The 21,188-nt window shown below is 63.1% G+C and overlaps 2 protein-coding genes and 1 long non-coding RNA gene across 17 annotated transcripts in view; 1 reads left to right on the top strand and 2 right to left on the bottom strand.

The window, feature by feature from the left end:
* The window catches only part of TRPM2 (transient receptor potential cation channel subfamily M member 2), a 58,206-nt gene extending 47,992 nt beyond the window's left edge, over positions 1-10,214 (bottom strand). For 5 of the 12 annotated variants that reach the window (XR_014825266.1, XM_084992275.1, XM_084992276.1 and 2 more), the window contains exons 1-6: positions 9,603-10,214; positions 9,240-9,437; positions 9,021-9,135; positions 6,895-7,225; positions 3,220-5,618; positions 2,573-2,708 (exon numbers count right to left, since the gene is read on the bottom strand). The gene's annotated coding sequence lies outside the window, so the exon portion shown is untranslated. The other 7 variants (XM_084992271.1, XM_084992274.1, XR_014825265.1 and 4 more) reach the window with 6 other exon arrangements.
* A 289-nt stretch (positions 10,215-10,503) lies between these two features.
* Positions 10,504-18,345, top strand: CFAP410 (cilia and flagella associated protein 410). 4 transcript variants are annotated; one of them, XM_021071512.2, is made up of 7 exons: positions 10,504-10,667; positions 12,018-12,036; positions 13,318-13,364; positions 13,794-14,023; positions 15,109-15,283; positions 15,987-16,077; positions 17,933-18,345. In XM_021071512.2, the coding sequence occupies exons 1-7, from the start codon at positions 10,591-10,593 to the stop codon at positions 18,062-18,064; spliced, it is 771 nt and encodes a 256-aa protein (XP_020927171.1). In that variant the 5' UTR covers positions 10,504-10,590; the 3' UTR covers positions 18,065-18,345. The 4 variants fall into 4 exon arrangements, with proteins under 4 accessions (XP_020927171.1, XP_020927170.1, XP_084848429.1 ...); XM_021071511.2 differs by having other exon boundaries at positions 15,984-16,077; XM_084992303.1 differs by lacking the exon at positions 12,018-12,036 and having other exon boundaries at positions 10,504-10,694.
* On the bottom strand, positions 14,732-21,188 carry LOC146397927 (uncharacterized). The gene is made up of 2 exons (XR_014825279.1): positions 20,687-21,188; positions 14,732-20,535 (listed from the first exon to the last, which is right to left on the bottom strand). It is a non-coding gene; the product is annotated as an uncharacterized LOC146397927 (long non-coding RNA).

Here is a 21,188-nt window from a genome sequence, read left to right as displayed (position 1 = left end):
GGCTACAGACACCTGCAAATGCAGAAGCAGCTTTAGACCCGAGCAACGCGCAGAGTTGAAAGCGTTCAGAGGGGCGCGAGAAAAGCCTCCTTGGCCGTGGACAGACAGAACAGGTCTGGGGAAGCTCCGAAGGGGAGCAGGGCTGCAGAGAGAGCCTCAGCCTCCTTAGACCTGAGTGGTGGCGGGCCGAGTGCTGGCAGAAACGTGGACGGTAAAGGCCATTCTGATGAGCCTTCAAACAGAAACGAGGGCCACATTATGGGAAACGGGAGCCAAGGCCAGCGTGCTATAAAGTGCCAACGAGCTGGGCGGCATCGTCCCTCTCCTGGTGCTTTGTGGAAGGCAGAACCCGTACATGATGAGACTGGGAAGCAGGCTGAGCAAACAGTGAAGCAATGAACGTGTTGGAAGCACAGCGCGGCTGCTCTGGAAGGCTCACCGCAAATGCAGCCGAGGGAAAAGGCAGACAGACGGCCTTGCTAAACACAGGGGATGCAGAGCTTTGCAGACGCTCAGCCTCCGCCTGACACTGAAAGGAACGAGAAAACCCCTTCAGGGAGGCGGTGGAGGGTGTGGCGGGCTTTGCTAAGGATGGAGGGAGGCCAGGCGCCTCAGAAAGCTGGGAGCCATTCATCCAGCTGGGGAGACGGTCAACAGAAGCCGGGGCCCACGTCCACCGCAATGGAAGACAGAGCCCGAGGCACCTGGGGGACCGGGGGGCCGCCCTCCCATCACAGCGCCACAGTGGGTGGGCAAGGGGGACAGAATGATTCCAAAGGAGGGGCCCTGTGGCCCCGCACCCTTCCACTGGGCTCAGCTCCCCCAGTCCAGCACCGCGCTTCTCCGCAGCCCCGGTGGGGCTCCTGCCAGCCAGGCATGGCCGGGGCAGCACCACCTGCACAAAGCTGTCTCTGCCACCATGAACACTGCACGGCTGCTGAGAGGCCCAGCAAAGCCACGGGGGCAGGCTGCCCCAGATGGTAGAGCCACTGGCCCGTGATTCCAGCCCAGTCGAGTGCAGAGTGGGCTGTGGCCGGCAAAGCCACGGGGCAAGACCACCCCCCCGCGGGCCTCGAGGATTTAGACGAGCTCAGCACCTGCTACCCTCCCTCCTCCCCACCCCTCCCTCTGGGAAGGGGACTGTCCACCCACACCTGTCCCTCCACTGGCTCTGGTTTCTCAGGATCATGGCTGGAGAGGGATCTGCCTCGGGTGACGTCGCCCGAGCCTCCCCACGCCTGACCCCACACCTGACCCCACACCTGATCTAGGTGCGACTTTGGGCTTAGCCTTCGGAGTGGACGCTGGAACAAGTTAAGATTTGGGGGCTGTTGGGCCGGAGCGAATTATCGTGCGTGTGACAAGGACGTGCACTTGGGAGTCCAGAGGGCAAAATGCTATGGTCAGACTGTGTTCCCCTAAAATTCCTATATCAAACCTACCCTCAAAGGAGATGAGGTTTGGAGAAGGGGCTTTGGGGGGGGCAGTTAGCTCATGAAAGTGCAGCCCTGATGCATGAGCTCAGTGTCCTTATAAAAGAGGACCCCCCCCCCAGCTCCCTGCCCCTCCCGCCACGGGGGGCACAGAAGCCAGGCAGCCACCCTCATCTCGGACTTTCTGTTCCCAGAACTGAGAGAAATAAATTTCTGCTGGTTGTAAGCCACCAAATAGGGGATTCTGTTATAGCAGCCACACGACAGTGAGGCCTGTGTGGCCTTTTCAGGGCTATCTACTGTCTCTACAGCAGCTCACCTGGCCTCATAACCGGCTTCTCAGGGAAGCAGATGAGCAGGACATGTCCCAGGTGACAGAAGAGGAAAGCGAGACACCGAAAAGCTGTCAATGGCACGGCTAGTCCACAAGGGGCCCTGGGATAGAGGTGGCTCCCGGCTCCCCACTCCCTCTCCGGGGCCCAGGCTGGCACAGGACCAGCAGCAGAAGGATGAGCATAACGGACTTGGTCTCAAGAGACTCAGGTGCACTTGTTCAGGTGCATATTTTTCAGACAGTTGCCCATCTCAGCACACCCATTAGGGTCCTATGAAGATTTTCGCAATCCCAGCTGCCCACAGGTCCCTGGGAAAGGCATCGACCGCCACCCCGCCCACCCACCACCCCACCAGACTCTGCAGGGCAGAGCCAGGAACCACTCCCCTGCCCAGCTGCCCGAGGGACACTGGTCTGACCCTCCCCTTCCCCTGCTCCCCCGCCTGGGGTCCCCCTCCAACGGTCTAGGCCCTGGAAGAGTCCAGAAACGTGGGGCTGACCATCCCCCCAAACAACCTTTTCTGGGGTTCTTCTCTCCCAAATCAACATCCATCACTCTCTTCACCTAAAAGCAAATTTTACAGCTAAAATTCTCCATAAGCGACTAGCACAGGTGCGCTGAGAAAACTCTAAAAGTAAATGACTTTGAAGGAGAGAGAATCTGACAGCCGGCCAGACAACACAGTCCTACAACAGGCACACCTATAGACCACCTACAGCACAGACACCTGCCAAGAAGGCGAAGCTGCTGTCCTAGAGGGAGGGCACAGCGGGGTCACCCTCCACCCCAGCCCAGAAGACTCACCAGGAAATAGAGCCAGGGACTGCCTGGGCCACACTGGCTGCGGCCGGATGTGAACCCCTCGGCACTTCTCTAAACCTGGCAACTGCGCGCTGCTCCAGCATCCTCTGAAGTCCGGGTTGTGAAAGCTCTGTCCGGACTATAAATAGCCGCAGGCGGGTGAGGGGCAAAGAAAACATCAGCCACAGAAGTGGGCCGGGAGATTTTGGGGGGCGGTGTCAGAGCAAGAGCCGGAGAGGGCCCGGCCTCTGACCCTCCCACCTCGGGACACGCGCCCCGACAGACCGCGCCCAACCCTGCCGCAGCGCCCGCGCCGCAGCCCAGCGGATGCCCGCAGCCCAGGCTGCAGCCTGGGTCCCTGCGCTCCCCCCGCCCCCTGCCCCGCGCAAGCCCGCGGCACCCCGCACCTACACCCCAGCGCGTGCCCGCGCCCACCCTCTGCGTCCCAGCCCCCACCCCGCAACCTGCACTCGCCCCCGACCCCCAGCCGCGCCCCAGCTCCCGCCCCCGCGCCCGCACCCCAGCCTCCGCTCCTGTGCCAGCCAGACCCGCGCCCCTGGACCCTGGCGCAGCCTCCCCGCGCCCGCCCCCCTTCCTGCGCCGCCCCCGCTACCTGAGTGTCCTACATCCCTGGCGGCGCGTGTACCTGCCTGGAGAAGCCCGCGCCCGGTGTCACTCACGATGCAGCGCAGGACGGCCGCCCTGTCCCCGCGCCGCCGGGCAGCGCGCTTTGCGTCACGTCTCCGTCTCCGGAGAGCGCAGCCCGCATCGTGCCGCGGCCCGAGCTGCGCGGTCTGCCTCCCCAGTTCCCCTCCCGAGGGGCTGGCGGCAAGGGTTAAAGCCCGCTGCAGATCCAAGTCCTGACCGCATGGAGAGGGGGCAGGCTGGCGAGGGGCTGTGTCCGTGGGGGCCTGGGGTCTGAGTGAGCCACTTCCCCACCGGCCTGCCCCTGCCCTCACCCTGCGGAACCCAAGGGCAGGAGTCCATCCCCTGTAACGCAGGACCCAAGGGGGCAGGAGGAGCGAAGGGCGCGACCCCAGCATCCACCCTGGCAGGTGCTGGCCTGGGGGGCCCACAGCTGCCTGACGCCCACCCGGGCTGCGCTGACTCACCGTCCTCCTGGCTGGGGGACTGAGGGGGCTGAATTCTGACTCTTGAAATACGGATGGCAGCTTTCCCTAAAGGTCCAAGCCCTGCAGGACACAAGTCTCACCCCGCAAAGACCCTCTCCTTCCCGGCCGCCACCCCATACGCCCCGTGGTGGCTCCTGGGCCCCTGCTTAGGGTCCAGGGAAGTGAAGAGGGTCCTGCTGCCTCTCTGGTCCCAGGGCCTGGGGCAGGGGTGCCAGCCGACCCCTCATTTCCTCTCCTGGGTGCACTGACCTAGTGTCCAGACTCCTGCCCAGAGCAGCCTCCTCTAGAAGGTTCTTCTCCCACCCCGCAACCCTGCCTTTCCACGAAGGAGCCAACTGGCAGGGCCCTGGGTCCATCAGCCAAAGATGGCCCCTGTCTCACTATCCTGCCATCGGGGGGCTCTCGGCAGCTTGGGGAAGATGTCAGAACACATCAGAGCCCTTTGTATGGCACTTGATACACGTGAAGGCAGCTGGAGCCTCTCCTCCAAGGCAGGTGGTGCCATGGAATTAAAGCACAGCATCAGGGGTATCAGGCCACACTGCCCTGCAGGGTTCCACGCCGCAGGGGGCACAGCCCTCGGCCCGTCACAGCCGCACCCTCAGAGTCCGGCCAGCAGAAAGCGCTCAGCCAGTGGCCGCTGTAGGACTCCGCCTGCTACAAGGACGGTCACGGGCCCAGGGACACGTCTCAGACCCTGATTAACGGGCCAAGGAAGCAGAGACCCACCCGGGGCCACAGCTGGTAGTTGGCAGGTGTGTCCGCACGCTGACCCAGTGCTCCTCCCCGATGCCCCTGGCCTGAGGGCCACCTCATGACCAAAAGCATTCCGAGGGGCAGTTCATGTCTCAGAGACGGCAGTAACTGCAGAGCCGCCCGAAGGACAGGCACCGGCTGGCTGGCTTTTGTCCCCAGGTATCCCAGGGCCTCCGTGAGAATATGGCCGAGGGTGAGGATGTCAGGAATCAGGCTGCTGACGAAACTTCCGTGCCCATGCGGCCCCCGGGGGCCTCCTCCCTCCCAAAGAACCACATGTTTCACAAGAAGGCCGTGTTCCATCTGCCAGATGCCAGTGCAAGAGCCATTATGAAATGGCCTTTCCATTCAAATAAAAAGCAGGAACCATAAAGCACAAGATCAGCAAGTACCCATCTTGACTGAGGGGTGTTTCAAGTTCAGACAAAGGAAACGCCGAAGGGAGGGCTTGGTTACAGCGCGGACCTCGTGCCCGGGGAGGAAGGCCCGGCTCTGGCAGCAAGAGACACCACCGTCGCTGAAAAAGACGGGAGCTGGCAATTGGCACCACAGGCTCTGGTCACAAGTAGCACAGTGAAGCCGGCTGCCAGCTCCTTGGAGCAGAGGCGGGCAGACTGGGAGTCGGGGGCTGGGGGGCCGAGCCTGGAGCAGGGGCTGCAGACTTTTTCTCCGTGGTCCAGACGGCAAACCTTCAGGGTTCGTAGGGGATGGTCTGTCTCCAGCGGAACTGCTCACCTCTGCCCCTGCGGCCAGCAAACGGGCCCTGGCAGGACGCAAGCACGTGGGCCTGGCCGTGTGCCAGTAAAACGTTATTTACAAGAAGAGCCAGTGGCCGAGTCTGGGCTGTGGGCTGTGGGCTGCTGACCGCTGGGCTAGAGAGAGGACCAAGAGAAGCGGGCTCCGTGCAGGGGGACAGCGTCGCTTTCCTTCACCACTTCATCTCCAAAGTCAACAGATGACCTGTGTTCTAGAAACATCAGAAAGGACGGCCAGGGAGTTCCCGCTGCGGTGCAGCGGAAACAAATATGACTGGTATCCATGAGAATGTGGGTTCGATCCCTGGCCTCACTCAGGGGGTGGGTTGGGGCTCCTGTGTTGCTGTGGCTGTGACGTAGGCCGGCAGCTGTAGCTCTGATTCGACCCCTTGCCTGGCTGTGGCCCTAAACAAAATAAAATAAAGTAAAATAAAAAGGACGGCCAGGGGATAAGTGGGCGAGGTGGCGCTGTCCAGGAGGGTAAAGGCCGTGGATGCCCGGGGCTGCGTGCCTGCTCAGAAAGCTCTCCCGGGCGGCCTGTTCATTCTGCAGGGACAGTGGTGAAAACAGACCTGGAAGAGGTCCCCTTGTGCCTTAGCAGTAACAAGCCCGATTAGGAACCACGAGGAAGCGGGTTCAATTCCTGGCCTCGCGCTCAGTGGATTAAGTATCTGGGGTTGCCATGAGCTGGGGTGCAGGTCACAGAGGTGGCTCGGACCCCGCGTTGCTGTGGCTGTAGCATAGGCTGGTGACTGCAGCTCCAATCTGACTCCGAGCCTGGGAACTTCCACATGCCACACGTGGCTCTAAAAAGCAAAAGAAAAAAAACAAAACAGGAACAGAGCTGGAAAGGACCCCTGACAGTCTAGACACCGTATAACACGAGTACACAAGGCTGTTCTCTTACACAAGTTCGTTCTGTGGTTTTGCTGGGGAACCACTGCCCGAAACTGCCCACCCTGGCCAGGCACACTGATAACCACTCAAGCAAGCTGGCTCACAACAGGAGGTCCCCAAAGGAACATGGTGCTGCCAGCCGAAAGCTAAAAAAAAACAGGGGAATTCGGGAGGGGCCCAAAGGAGGGAGGAGACGCCATAACACGTCCCACCAACCTCCCAGAACCCCCCGCGGTGGAATCCTTCGGGGCTGAGGGCACGTGCGCCACCAGGAAGGGCCTCGAGTTGGACCAAATATGGGCCGAGCGAGACCACCGGCCAAAGACAACTTGGAAACCCCCCATTCCTGTAAAACCCGGGACTACCAGCCACAGGCAGAGCAGTTCTCCTGGTTTCCTGACCCTGCCGCTCTCCCCCAGGGGGGCCCCTTCCCAGAAAAGTCTTTTTCTTTGTCAGCACGTGTGTCTCCTCAAAAATTCACTTCTGAGTGTTAGACAAGAGCCCACACTCGGCCCTGGAAGGGGGCCCTCTTCCTGCAACAATTTGCCACAGACTTCGTCAGTCCCGGCCACTCTCCTCACTGGCCACGGTCACCTGTTGGCGAAGGAGGGCAGAGGGGCTCATTCTTTCACTTAGGTGACCCCTGCACCCCTGCCGAGCACCCCCCCGAATTCCCCACATCCATCTGCAGTCTTTGCAACCCAGTGTGGGGGGGGGCTTCTCCCCCCAGCGGACGACAGGGAGTGGGGACTTGGGGACCTGCCAGAGCTGGCTCTAAAGATACCTGCTGACCATGTGGCAGGTCAGTCAGCCAGCCCGCAGGCCTCTCCTGAAGCCTCTCCACAGGCAGACCCTGCCTAGGGGCTGGGGCTCCAGGGAAAAGAGGAGCCCAGACTCGCAGGCTGGGGGAGAATGACAGACGCCGTCTCGGGTCGTGCTCAACATTGACGAGTTCAGGGGAGCAGGAGCTGGAGGTCACCGGTCAGTGTCAGGGCGGTGGGAAGGCCTGGCTGAGCAGGGCCCGGAGGAAGAAGCGGGTGGAGCCAGAACCACCCGAGGCATCCGGACCAGGGAAGGGCAGGTGCAGCGGTCCACGGCGAACTCAGGCCAAGCGCCTGCGGATCAACAGGAAAGCCACGATGACCGGCGGAGCGTGTGCCGGGAAGAGCGGCGCGAGCCGAGGCAGCCGGGGCCGGATAGCACAGGGCCCCTGAGCGGGTCTCTCAGGTGGGACTCTGTGCCCCTGGACCAGACCACCGTGCGTCCCAGCCACGTGGCCACCCCACCTCTGACCCGCCAGCCCGCAGCAGGCTGGCTGAAGACCGAGGCTGATGGCCGTCGCGTGGCCGAGGCCTCGCCCTCTAAGGCTGTCCAGTGCTCCGCCTGTGCTGGATGCCCCGGTAGCCCTGCTGTGGGGGTGGGGTACGGGAAGCTCTGCCCCGCGGGGCTCCCCGCCCAGGGCCTCTTCTAGACCTTGTCCCCGCATCTCCGGTCTCCTCTCAGGACCCCCGCCGGAGGGTCGGGCCATTCCTGCGCACCGGTGAGTCCACACAGAGCGGAGAAGCAGGCGCCCCCCCGTGGGGCGGGACCCCCGGGCTCTGGCTCCCCTGCAGGTCTTGCTAACACGCCAAGGCTGCGAGGCACATCCTCAGGTTGTTCCCACAGCTGTAACCTTGAGACCTGAGGAACCTCACCCTGGACTGAGGTGAGGATTGTACCCTGCTCCTTCCCAGTCCGTGTGCCCCCCGTGGCGTGGGCGGTGAGCATCCACCGAGCCCCTCACACCACTTCTGCAGAACTTGGGGTGGGGACTGATGCCGACCAGCCTGGGAGTCACAGTCTCCTGCTGGCCTCTATGCGGGAGGCTGGCATCATCCACTTTCTGCCCACCCACCCGCTGATCGCGGGAGCCCAGTGTGGCTAGAGGCACTGGCACAACAGTGCAGGTGGTATGGGGGCTCTGGGCCAGCTGGGCTCCAGCTTGCTACACCTTCTGCCTCGCCCTCCTCGAACCCGGCTCCACTCTCTTAGGACGGTTGCTGGGCCCTCTCACCTCACGGCAGGACCCGGCATGGATGAGGGGCCCCGGGCAGGAACTGACGGATAGACCCGTCACTACACTGCCCGTCCCAGCAAAACACAGCACATGGGATGCTACTGTATGTGCAGTTGTGAGGGGCCTGCTATGCAGCCTGGAGGAGCCTGCCAAAGTGCTGATAACCCAGGTGGGAAAAGACTCCGAAGGAGGACAGACGTGTGTGCGCGCGTGACTGAGTCGCTTTGCCGAAGGGCAGAAACGAACGCCGCGGTGTAGACCAACTCGACGCCAACGACATTTTAAAAAAGCGAAGACCTTTCCACGCCGCCCGGACAGGGTTGGTACGGCATGGTTCTCGACTCCCAGCGTAACCGAAAGGGAAACGGTCACGGTGCCAGCGCCCTTGATGCAAATGAAAGAGGAGCAGGTCCTCCAATCCCCTGCAGCAGGGACCCCCCGAGGTGGCACCGGCCCGGACGTCCAAGTGCAACCGTCCGTCTACGGAAGGAAAAGCGACGGCTTCTCATTCATGAATCTGAAGAGGACTTGGGAGAAGCGTCTGCCGGCGGCTTGTGCCACCGCTGCCGTTGAAAACCCAGCTCATGTCAGTATGAGATCCTCCAGGACCACTGGCCGTGAGCTGGGCTCAAGTTTGCTGCTGCCCCTGGAGCCACTCCTGTTGCTGCCGTTTCACTCCTGGAACCTTCACGAACCAGGTCCAGGCAGCCTTCTGGGAACCAAGGCCTCTCCCAGCTGACCACCAGCCTCTCACAGGGACCTCTTAGTTCACCCGCCTACCGGTGCTCTCTGTGACAAGCCTCTCCCCTGTGCTGTGTGGTTACTGCCACCCGGGCAGCAACAGGGGAGCTCACCCGTGGGTCTGACGTGGTGGATGGTCCCCCGGGAGGTTCTGCGCGTGCCTGCGTGGCACCATCTCCCGTGCACGCCCACGGGAGGCCACGCCTGACCTCTGCTTCTAGAGAGATCCTGAAGAGACGGGAGAGGAGGAGCAAGAGCAGCTGAGAAGGCTGCGACCAAGGAGGCATTTCAGGGTGAATGGGCCGCTGCAGCCCCAGGTCACCGCTACTCACCTGTGGTGGCAGGTGGGTGCCTCCGTGCCCATCCGGCCGTTCCCTATACTAGATTCTGAATGCTTAGCCTGCCACTGAAGACTGGGCTGCAGCTCCCACTGCTCAGGCCACCAAGTGGGTAGGAACAGCCACTGAGGGGTCTTGAGTTCTTCCACAAACTCTTAAAATAAAAATGGGTGGATGGAACGTCAACGGTTTCTAAAATGAAAAAAAAGAAAATGCAGCAGTTGTTAAACTACGGTGCGAATGCTTCTCTTTTTAGAATTCCCTGTGGTCTTCCTAAGGACAATGGCGGTGTTGGATGGGATGGGAGATCCTGCAGCAAAATCCCACTGTCCCCACTGAATCATGACCCCTCCTCACCACAGAGGTCCCTCCAACAGGGAGATCCTCCACAGCCCTGGGCTTCGGAGGTGACTCTGAGAAAGCCATCGCTGACCTCTGTGAAAGAAAACGATGATTCTGACCAGTTGGTAAAAGCGTTATTCAAAATTATTGCAGTGAGAGGAGAAAGAGAGCGCTCAACTCCAATTCAACAAAGACGGGGGATTTATGGCCAAGGCGCATGAGAGGCCAGTGGGTGGAAAGCTCCTGAGAGACGTGACGGGTAGGGGACTGAGTCACGGACTAGATTCCGCGGGAGAGGGGGGACGAAGAACGCATCAGGTGTCCGGGGTGATCGGAGATGGGCTGGGGTGACCAGCAGGATCTTTGCTGAGACCGGGCTGGGCGGGCCGAAGCCGGGACCGGGGCCGTGGGGACGAGGTCCCAGAGGAGGCCGGGCTCGGTCTCGTCCCCCCAGCAGTCTGAGATCCTGGATCCCTGTCCTAGCGCCCTCTGCAGGCAGCCCAAAGAACTTGACTTCTAAAGCATTCAAGTGCCGTGAGGGCTCCCTTCGGGCTGGCCGGTATCTTCGGCACCTGCCTCCTTCCGTAAGTGCCGAGACGAAGGGGTCAGGACAAGTCCTTTCAACTCTTTAACTCTTTGTAACCCGGGGCAGTTAAGAGCCCACCCCCTTGACGCTCGGCGAGGGCGGTGGGTCCCCAACCCCGGCGCGGAAGGATGACGTCAGAGCCTGGCCTCCCACTCTGCGCAGGCGCAAGACCGGCGGCGCGCCGCCGGGGCAGGGCGGAGCGGGCGGGGGGCGGAGCCAAAGCGCGAAGAGGAAGCCCGGGCGGCCCACTGCGCTCGCGCTGACCCGCCCCCTCGCCGGCGGCCAATGGGCTCTCTGGACCCGCCCCTGGCGACATAGGCCCCGCCCCCTGGAAACGCGCCGCGGCGGGGCCGACCACCTCGGGTTAGCGAGCGGTTCGAGAGCTCTGCCGGGGTCTGGGGTCCTGCGGCCGCCGCCATGAAGCTGACGCGGAAGATGGTCCTGTCCCGGGCCAAGGCCTCGGAGCTGCACAACGTGCGGAAGCTCAACTGCTGGTGAGGCCGGAGGCCGTCCTCCCCCCTGTCCGGCACCCTCTCCCCGGGAACCCAGCCCTAGGGCAGAGCTATCGGAAAACAGAGACCCCAGCCCAGCACCTCCGCCCTGGAGCGAGGACCCCCGCCCCGCATCTCTGCTCCGGGGCACAGCCGAGAAGGGCCTGGGAAGGATGCCGAGGATTTCAGGGACGGGGGTACCTCCGGCCTCACCTTCCTGGCCGTTGCTGGGTCCTGGGGGCTCACAGGATGTGGGAGTTGCTGCCATTGGCCCAGGCGGCCTTTGGCAAAGATCATTCCAGAACGTTCACCCCTCCTGAGTGAGTGGTGGTGTCTCATGCAAAGCTCCAAACCTGCACTCCTTGCTGGAAACAATTGGAGGGAGTTACCTGGGAGAAGCTGTTGGGCTGTAGAGAGCTGCAGTGGGGCCGACAGTTCCCTCCATGGACAGGTCTCATTTCTGACATGGGCAGCAGCCCCTGGGAGCCAGGCCTGATGAGGTGGGAGATCATGGGAATTAACACCTTTTCCAGGGGAAAGAAAGGAAACTGGGACCCCAGAGAGAAGCTTCAGCAAACATTTTTGTGATTGAGCCCTGGGGGGAGGGGCGGTCCCCACGAGACAGGAGAGATACAGGTGCTGTGGGGTCGGTGTCGGCTCAAAGGCAAGGCAGCCAGCCCTCGCAGAGCCAAGGCAGGACCCGAAGTGCTTCTGAAACTCCTGAAAGGTCTACACGTGTTCGCTGGGGATTCCGAGCACGTCTCCCAAGTCTGTACCCTGGACAGTTCAGGTGCGGCTGGGCACTCGGCCAGAGGCAGCCGCCCTCCAGCCAATGCAGCACATTGACTGCGGAGCTCTGCCTGTTCATTAAACAGCCTTTCTCTCTGCCCTGCACATCTGGCGTTTTGGCCACAACATCCCTGTGGTTTGTTTTCAATAATGCGTGGCGTTGTCGGGCTTGGCGAGGTCATCCTTCCAGAAGCTGCGAGGAACAACGGCCCTATTTCAGGCTGAGTGCGTTCACGAGTCGCGTGTTTGGGCCCAGAAGTGGCCTCTTACAAAGAGGCCCTTGTTTATCTCCCTCGGGGCAGCCGCCTTGAGAACCAGTAAGTCTTCGTGTCCTTCAGATGGGGTGGCCTCCGCCGTTTCTTCATCCGAGAAGGAGCCCTTCAGGATCAAATCATTTTGTCCACAGTCAACCAGGACTCGCTTTTGGCGCCTTTGTCAGTTATCCGAGAAAGCCTTCTTTTACTTTGTCATTGAAATCCCAGACTCTTACCGTTTATCATTAGTTTTTGGAATTTGTCTGCAACCTGAACAAAGTGAGAGTGTGTCTGTCTTTTCTTTCCCCAGGGGCAGCCGTCTCACGGATGTACGTATCACGCACACCATCTCCAGGTGGTCCCCGGCCCCCGAGAGGACTGTTCAGTTGACAGAACTGCACCCACTCAGTCCAGGCCCCGGTCTGGTACTTTGTGGGTTCAGCGGTTTTTGTAAAGCAGAACCACTCATGAAAAAAACAGTTCTAAAAAGGTCTGTGGCACCGGGGCTTATTGTGGAGTTCCAGCATTCTCCTGCGGGTGAGCGGACCGCCTCACAGAGGAGGGAGCAGGCCCCGGATGAGACCTCGGTTTACTGCTCCCTCAGCTGGGAGGAGTACAGCTGTTACAGGTTCCAGGACTTCCTGTCCCCAGGAGCTTCCTCACTTCAGCTCTGCCCCAGTCAGATCCAGCCTCACCGTCCCACCCACCCCCTTGGCAGGAAGAGCTGGGGCCTGGGGGCGGCAGAGCACCTGCTGAGCTGAGCCGAGGGTCTGTGAATAGATTTCTCCCCACCCCCACTCCTGGGATCACTGTCCCCACCCTGCCGTCTGCATGCCAACCCATGGGTCCTCGTTGACTTCTGTTTGGGGACTTGAGCGGTACCGTTCCTGAAAAACAAAGCTAGAAATGCTGAGCTGCTGGGCTGCCCAGAAAAGCTGATTCTGCCTCCCTCTCTAGCTGAAATGCTGCACTTAGCAGCAAAAACAAACCAACCCAAACAAATCTTGCGAACATGAAGCAATCTGACCAGACAAGGAGTTTGTTGGTCCCAGGGCCCCATCTGCCCCGGGGCCTGGGGTCTGGCAGGTGCACAGAGACTTGGGGCTTCACCCCTCATCACCTTGCCGGTTAGGGAGGCTTCGCGGATCAAGCTGAGTGGCTCTTTTTCACTGCGTCAGTGTTACTATGGTCGGAGATTCAGTTTCAAGCCCACCTCCCTTTTGGCACAGCACTGTCAGCAAGAAGGGGCTTCTGGCCTTTCCCTGGGTGTCAGGGACAGCAGGAAGAAAGGTCCTCTGTCCGTTGAGGTCCCTTACTGATGTTCCTTGAGGGCATCGCACATTAGGCATGCTCCATCTGGATGGCTGGCAGCATTTGGTTAAGGTCCTAAGGTGCCCGTTCCTATATCGGGTAGCGGGGACGTCCAGGCTGCAGGGCAGAGCGGGCTGCAGAGCCCTGCGTGCTCCCGGTGGGGCAGGGAGGCCACTCCACGTGGGCCCTCGACGTGGGGCCGACCCCAGCTCCCGCCAGGTTCTCTCTCTGCTGGGGGGGGGGATGACGTCACACGTCTGGTGCCAGGCCGCGTGCCGTCCCGTTCTTTTCCTCCTTAGATCTCCATCTGCCGGGAGATGCCCAGCCTGGAGGTGATCACCCTCAGGTAGTGAACACTGCCCGCCCTCGCCACTCGAAAGTCCCTGGGGCTTGAGGAGGAGGAGGAGGGGATGTCAGGTCCTCCCTGGAGCTTGCGGCCCCTTGGATACCTGAGCACGTCCAGCCAGGGTCCGGGAGGGCCGCTCCCGCAGGCAGGCTGCAGGCCACCCCGGGGTGGCCCTGGTCTCCTGTCTTAGAAGGGGTGACCCCTCCCACGCCCATGCTGAGTTCCCGCAGCCGCAGCAAAGCCGGGGAGCTGCTCCCACCTTCAAGTGAAGGGGCTCCCACCAGGGCTTTCTCCTGGGCCCGGGGTCTCCCTTGCCCCTGACTCGCTAGGGCCGGTGCTGCCCTGTGAGGGCAGTGGGCACAGCCCGGCAGTGCCCTTGTCTCCGGGGGGCGGGAGGGGCTGCTGGCAGGCCTGACTGTCTTCCCGCAGCGTCAACAGCATCTCCACCCTGGAGCCCGTGAGCCGCTGCCGGCAGCTGAGCGAGCTCTACCTGCGCAAGAACCGCATCCCCAGCCTGGCAGAGCTCTTCTACCTGAAGGGCCTCCCGCGCCTGCGCGTGCTCTGGCTGGCAGAGAACCCGTGCTGTGGTGCCTGCCCCCACCTCTACCGCATGACCGTCCTGCGCAACCTGCCGCACCTGCAGAAGCTGGACAACCAGAGTAGGTGCCCGCAGCCGAGCCCGCCGGTTGCAGATGCTGCACTGCGGCTTCCTCGGAGGCACCCTGGTCGTACCCCCCACCCCAGCTCTGCCCCCAGCAGAGTGCAGGACCTCAGGGAGTGGCACGGTTGTTTACCTGTCCCTCTGTAGAAGCTCTGAGGGGCCACTTTTTATCCTGCTAAGTACCTCCTGCTCTGAATGCTCAGTCGTGCACCTTGGGAGCACGTGACACGGTCTGGGCAGCCAGGCAGCATCACTGCTGGGCCGTGGGGACCCAAGGTGGCCATGCGCCATGCTCCTGTCACTTCTTGGTGCTACCCCCACCTCCTGCCCTGGCATGGGGTTGCCTTCCTGTTGGAGGGTGGAGGCCGCCTCCTCCATCACCCACAAGGCAAACAGCTCGCCGCTCATACTCCTGCCTCTGGGGCTTCCAGCCCGTCCCCAGGGCTGGGCCCTTTCCTCCTGGGCCCACTGTCGTCCTCTGGGCTGGTTCCTGACCCTTGTCTTAGGTACATAATTATTCTCGCCCAAATGAACTGGGTTTTTTTAATGGCTGCACCCGTGGCATGTGGAGTTCCCAGACTAGAGATCAGATCTGAGCCGTCCCTGCAGCAATGCCTGATCCTTTAACCCACTGCACCAGGTCGGGGCTCGAACCTGCACCACCTCCGCAGTGACCCAAGCCACTGTAGCTGGATTCTTAACCCTCTGCGCCACGGCAGGAACTCCCAAACAGTTTTAATATGAATAAACTTCGGGGAAGTTGTCACATAGGGATGAAACGTATTCTGTTCCATTTTGAAAATTGTCTTAATTTGGGTATTTCTATGAGTATCTGCTTTTGCCAGAGGCTGAAGTTCAGGTTCACAAGCAGTCACTGGCCATCTGCCGTGTCTCCAGCACCTGCCGGGATGGGGATGTTTCCGTGGCGGGGCCTGTTGCTCCCGGGAGCTGGCCGTCGGGGTGGACAGACAGACACCTCTTCTCTGAAGCAGAGTGTGCTGGATGCCAAGGCGACAGGGCCGAGGTTCATGGGGCTCCTGTGCGGGGGAGGCCACTGACACTTCTGCCCCTCCCCTTCCCAAGCTGTGACGGAAGAGGAGGTGTCCCGAGCCCTGACAGAGGGAGAGGAGGTCACAGCCCCCAGCAGAGAGGACACGCGGAACGGCCTGCCTGAGCTGCCCTACGCCCTGAGCACTGTGGACACCGCTGCCACCGAGACGCCGCAGGACCCGCTGAGCCTCAGGGAGTCGGAGGCCAGGTGCGGCTGCTGGGCCTGGGCGGGGGGGGCGCCCCGGGGGTTCTTTCTGGTCCGGTTCTCAGGGTCCCCAGCCTGGCTCAGCCATGTGTCCAAGGTCCAGGGCAGGGAGTCCGTGCAAGTGCAAGGCCATCCCCGCGTGCAAAGTGGTAGACTCTACACAGCGGATTGGTGGGTGGGAGGGAAGGCTGGGGCCGGGGCCACCCAAGCTGCTGAGCAGCTTCAGGGAGCCCCAGGGACAGCACGGTGTGCTTGTCGTGGACATTCGTGGGCAGACACTGAACGTGGGGAACGTGGCGGAGACTGTTCACAGCAGGGCCCAGGCTGGCCGTCCACGCTTGGCTCCCCTGCGGCATGGGAGGGCGTGAGCTGTCCCCAGCGGGGGCGTTTGTGGCCCTGCTCTGTGTCTGGGGCTCTCACGTCATGTGTGCTGGGACCCGCCCCTCCTGTCCCCCCCCAGGAGCTCCAGGACAGGCAGCTGACCCCACAGATGAGAGAAGTGCCACCCACCCTCCCTCTCCTCCATCTGCGCTCCTGCCTCAGAGGCAGTGTCACCGAGTGGGGTCCCTGAGGACAGGGGCCGGTTCACACCTAGGAGCCTCTTCCTCGCTGAGCCCCGAGGGGCTGGTGCTGTGCCCAGACGCGTGAAAGGTGCCAATGGGCACTGAGCGTCCGGGCCTCACGCACCGTTGTCCTCCCCCAGCAGCATCCAGGGGCAGCTCAGCCCGAAGCCCCCTCCCCGGGACCGGTTTCCCTCCTTCTCGCAGAGGGAGGCGGCCAGCAGTTGCAGGAGCAGGGTGAGTGAGGGGGCCGCCCCGGCCGGAGGGCCGCTGCTCCCCTGCCCACATGTGGACGCGACGCGCTGGGGGTTGGGGGACAGGGACACGTGAAGCCGGGCTCTGGAGTGTGGGATGCCAGCTCCAGTGTCTGTGTCCAGAGCTAACGTGGCTGGTGGGTGGAGCTGGGGAGGGGCTGCCTGAGTGCACTCTGCGCCGAGGGCCGTCCTGGCAGCGGGAAGATTGCTGGGGCAGCACGTGGAGCCTCCTGCCCGCCGGTAGAGGTGGGACCCTCCGTGCGGGGGCTCTGGGCAGTGACCACAGGCTTCCCTGTAGAAAAGCGGGTTGTGGGCTGAACAATAAGTATGTTGGCGGGGCAGCTGCGTGACATCGTGGAAAACCTGGGTCCCTCCCGGCCTCTGTCTGCCGCCCACCTCCCCTTCCTGGACTCACCCTTGCCCACACGATGGCCCAGCTTCAGGCTCACGCCAGCAGAAGGACACAGCCGTTTCTAGCCGCATGTCCTCCTGTCGGCCCACAGCAGCTTCCCCACGCACCCCCCCCCACAGGCAGGGTTTCAGGTCCTGAGCCGGAGTCACTGTTGTGCCCAGGCCCGAGCCAGCAGTGGGCATTGGCAGGGAGAATGGGGGTTACCTGCGGTTAGCTCGGCCCCAAGGGGAACCTGGTCGTGCGGGATCGGGGGCAGTCTGAGCAGAACCAAGGTCTGTGGGGGCCGTCCGGGACCCCCAGCCCCTGCCGAAGGCCGTGGCTCGGCCTGGCCACGGGCTGGGCCTCACTCTTTTGTTCAGTGACCACCTGAAGTGCACATGGAGCGCGGGAGATACAGACGTGGGCGGACGGAGGCCCTGTCCTTGGGTGTGCCAGCCGCCCCCCCAGGGCGTCCCCCAGAGCTGCAGACAGATGCGACCGCAAGCTGAAGGCCCGTCTAGGCAGCATCACTGGGCCTCCCCAGGCTCCATGGCCAGTCTTGCCCGCCCCGCCCCATCAGGTCACCATTCTCAGGACCCGCCTCGTCCTCAGCGAGGTGGCTGCCGTGCAGGGGCCCCCCACACGCTTCCCACAAGTTTTGGGAGGAGGCCTGAGGCGTGTACCATCCCGGTGGCAGGTCTGCCCGGCAGGTGGGCTGGGCGGGAGCTCCCCACCCCCACTGCCATGCCGGGGCCTCTGCAGAGGAGAGCAGACCAGGGGTTGAGAACCGATTCAGCTTTACACCTAAGTGCAAAGAGAAGCCCCTCAGACCTACTTAAACAGGACACCTGCTCGAGAAGCAGAGGACAGAGGGCCCCGGTCAGGCTGGGTGCAGGTGGCCAGGAAGCCTGGAGACTCGGGGGCCGGTGAGATCTGAGGGGGGCAGGAGCCTTAGGGCATCGCAGAGGCCAGGGGTCAGTGGTCAGTGTGAGCCGCTGTGTGAGGTCACGTGTGCACATGCTCCAGCTCGTGGCCCTGCCTCTGGTCACCCCACAAGACGGATTGGCTCAAGTAGCCCCTCCATGCAAAAATCCTTCCAGAACCTTTCCTAGTAGAAACAATGCAGGTGGAAACTGGACGTAGCTCTGTGGGCACGCGGGCATGTGGGCACCTGTTCCTGAGGGCCAGCCTCCGGCCCTGCTCCATCGCTGACCAGCTTTGTGACCGAGAGGCCCGTTACTGGGCCTCTCGGGGCCTTAGGGTTGCGAGCAGCAGGTAAGTCAGGCTGCAGGAGGCCCTGCAGCGGTGAACGCTCGGTCCGCCCCAGTCTCCGTCCATCGTCCGAGAGCCGCCCTCCCGAAGGCTGCGGCCCCCTGATGTGCGTCTGCCCTGGCCCGGCCCGGAGTGTCGCGGGCAAGGCGTTCAGCCAGTGACCCTCTGTCCCCAGAACAACATCCTGACCGCCATCCTGCTGCTGCTGCGGGAACTGGACAGCGAGGGGCTGGAGGCCGTCCACCAGACCGTGCTCGGCCGGCTCCAGGCCCTGCATAAGCAGGAGCTGCAGGAGGACGTGGAGTGACTCAGCAGGGACCCCGAGCTGAAGCCCAGCACCTTCCCCGGCACCAGGGAGGTGGGCGCTCCCGGCGCAGCCCCTGCCGGACCCCCGGCTGAGTCCCAGCACAGGGCTGCGTCCTCAGGAAGCCTGGCTCACTGTGGATGGGCACCCGCGGGGCGGCAGGCACTGGCCGGGCAGACACGCTGACCGGGCGCCCTCCTGTGGGCAGGACCCACCTCGACTCGGCTTTTCTGAAGGCGGGCTTTGCGGCCATTCTCGCGAATAAATATTTTCCTGAAGTCGGAGCTGGAAGCAGGCGTTTCCTGAGTGGCAGACACGGCCTCCACATTCCCGTTAAGGCAGGAGCCGGCGCCCACACGGGGCCCCATGAGCGCTGGTCGCCTGGCTCGGTCCCGGGATAGATTTCCGTCGTCCATGGGCAGCTTCCAGAGCAATGGCTGCTTAGGGACAGGCCGCATGCCACCTCCGGGCTTCGCCTCCAGGCTTGCTGTCTCCCTTCTGGGAGCCCGCATGGAGCAGGGGTCTGTGCTGCCCCTGGGACAGGCCTGGGCCGGGCAGGCCTGCGCTTCTGTCTAAGGCCCCCGGCGACCGCGGCGCACAGCTGCGGGGAGGGACAGCCCTCTGGGAACCGCCTCGCGTGTGTTCTCTCATGGGGAGCCCAGGATGTGGGTGGTGAAACCGCAGCCGGGGGGTCTGCCAGAGCCTCCAGCGCAACGGGGGACAGTGCCCTCCAGGCTGACAGGGGAAACAGGGCATCCTGTTGCAGTGGGAACATCCGCAATCCTGTGGGCGCCGAGGGCTTGGTCAGGTTGCCCGAGGAGGCACGGACCCCAGAGGGACAGACCACAAGGTGTGCGAGAAGCCAGCAGGCAGCTGGAAGGGCAGCGGCTCCTCGGAGAGGGGGCTGCACCCGTGCCCGGGAGGCGGTGGCGCACCTGCAGCGTGTGTGGGGCTCGGGGCGAGTTCTGGCCGCGGGGCATCCGGCCTGCGCGTGTGCCTGCTTCTGTAACGGCGGCCTGGCGGGCGCTCTCAGTAAAGCCCCGTCGTGGTTGGAACAAGTTGGATGTGACTGTGTTTGTTAACCCCCCCGCCCAGCAGGCGCGGCTGACGCCCGCCTCCCCTCCCCGCCCCACCATCTGCTGCATCCCAGTCGAGGACCCGTGACACGGACCCCAATGGCCCGAGCCTCCCCCTCAGCCCATCCACTCCTGACCCTTGTCCCACCATCGGCGCCCCCCGCCCCAGAGCCTCCGACAGCTCGGGGTCCCGCCCCGCCACCTGCTCCGCGCCTGTCTCGAGCCCTCAGCCTGGACGAGGACAAAGCACATCCACCTCTGGCCTGGGGCCCAGGGCTTCCGGTCTCTAGGGGGCCAGGGGCGCGTCTCAGTCCCTGCTCTGAACGTCTCCCCAGCTAACCCTGGAAGCGGGGTTTCCGAGCAGAGCCGGGGGTGCCATTGTGCCCTGTGTGCGCCCGGTGGGCTGCAGTTTACAGAGAAGAGGGCAGAGAGCCTGGAGGACACGTGGCTCAGCTGAGATGCCAGTCCGAGCAGCCAGAGGCGGGATGCACCCTGTCCCTCCACGGAGCTGCGGCCCAGGAACGAGAGCCGTCACTGCGCCTTGGACCCCAGCACCAGGTCACCCGGCCAGCAGCCAGTGTGCGGTGTACAGGCCCCAACGCTCATCTGGCAGCACAGGCCAAGAGCCGGGTCCTGTCCTGGCCAGGCCACAGCAAAACCAGAGCCTCCCATGGTTGGGCGACGCCCCATTCCCGACGGCCTGGTGGGTGGGAACCCCGATCCCCCCCAGCACAGCTCCGTGCCTGAGCTGCAGACCCGCCTCCCTCAGCCCCCAGCAGGCCAGGAGGTGAGCCCTGAGTTCTGGCGAGGACACAGCGCAGGGTGCCCTCTGATCATGCCGACCAGGGTGACCTTCAGGAGGAGCCGAAACGGACGCAGCCTGCAGGGGCCGCTGGCCCTCGTCCCCGAGCCCAGGGCTGCCCTGTTTGCAGGACACTGGTGCCTCCCTCTGGTGGTCATCCAGGGAAGCAGTGGTGGGCCACCGTCCCCAGAGGTGTCTGTGGCATGCTCCCAGGTCCCCTATCAAGCCAGTTGGGAAGTTAGGCAGGAAACAGGGGGTCCTTGCTGCCAACATCCCCCCCAGGACAGTGGTTCTCCAGGACGCAGTGAATGGGGGCCCAGGGCATGGGACCACCTGGGCTTGCCAAGCAGAGTGCCACCGTGGCGTCGCCGAGGCTCCAGGTGTGGGGCGGTGCGCGTGCATGGCCCGGCCGACCGTGAGCGTCGTGTGTGCCCGCAGCCCTGCACTCCCGCAGCCACACAGCCAGGCAGGACCTCGTGGGCACGCGGATCCTGTGCTTGGGCTGTGCCCTGCTGTCTCCATCCTGAGTCTGCATCCTTTTTCAGCGAGGGCCCTGGTCCCCGGGAGGTCAGCGTCTCTGCTCCTTGGGGCTGTGGCTTTTTACATGAGAAGAAAGTACTCTTGGACATACAGGGCAAGGCTGCCCGTCACAGCCTCACTCAGGGGAGGCAGGCAGCCGGGGTCTGGCCCGAGGAAGCTGAGCAGTGCCCTCCCCGGTCTGCGGGGACAGGGTAGGAGGAAACACACCTGTGACCCTTCGCCAGGCCAGGGGACAGTGTCTGCATCAGAGCATTAACAGGTAGGAAAGCCAGGAAGTGTCACCGCATCGTCCACACATGCCCGATGGGCAGGCCCGCCGACCGTGAGCATGCCGACAGGTGCGGGCGCCACCAGGTGAGCACCCTGATGAGTAAGCGCCCAGGCAGGTGAGCGCCCCAACTCCACCATCAGACGGACACGCCGCGTGTGGCCTTGCTGTCCCCCAGCCAGGCTACCGGGGTCTGTGACAGTGTCCAAGGGCCTCCCGCAGCCCTGTGGTGGGGGCGGCTGCGCAAGACCTCGGGGAGGGGGGGGGCTCAGAAAGGCCCGCCAGCACCCGCCACGCCCGCCGTGGGCTGAATGACAGAGAAGGGCTCTAGTTAAACTTGCCTCATCAGCGTCCACTCTGCTGCTCCAAGTTCATCCCCCGCGAGGCTGACTCATGGCTGGCACTCCCGGGAAAACGCGCGGGGCCTGGAAGTGCGGTCTC

This window comes from Sus scrofa, chromosome 13, assembly GCF_054392235.1.
Source record: "Sus scrofa isolate SSC_HxYL_T2T_F1_AM1 chromosome 13, Sscrofa_HxYL_maternal_Yorkshire_Landrace_v2.0, whole genome shotgun sequence".
In the NCBI taxonomy this organism is placed as follows: domain Eukaryota; kingdom Metazoa; phylum Chordata; class Mammalia; order Artiodactyla; family Suidae; genus Sus; species Sus scrofa.
This window is presented reverse-complemented; position numbering and strand designations above follow the sequence as displayed.

What these genes read in the sequence shown, in the direction of transcription:
- CFAP410 (XM_021071511.2), top strand. Translation starts at nt 10,591, where the DNA reads ATGAAGCTGACGCGGAAGATGGTCCTGTCCCGGGCCAAGGCCTCGGAG. An exon ending in GCAGAAGCTGGACAACCAGA is followed by an intron (nt 14,024 to 15,108) that starts GTAGGTGCCCGC and finishes CCCCTTCCCAAG; the next exon opens with CTGTGACGGAAGAGGAGGTG. An exon ending in CCAGCAGTTGCAGGAGCAGG is followed by an intron (nt 16,078 to 17,932) that starts GTGAGTGAGGGG and finishes CTCTGTCCCCAG; the next exon opens with AACAACATCCTGACCGCCAT.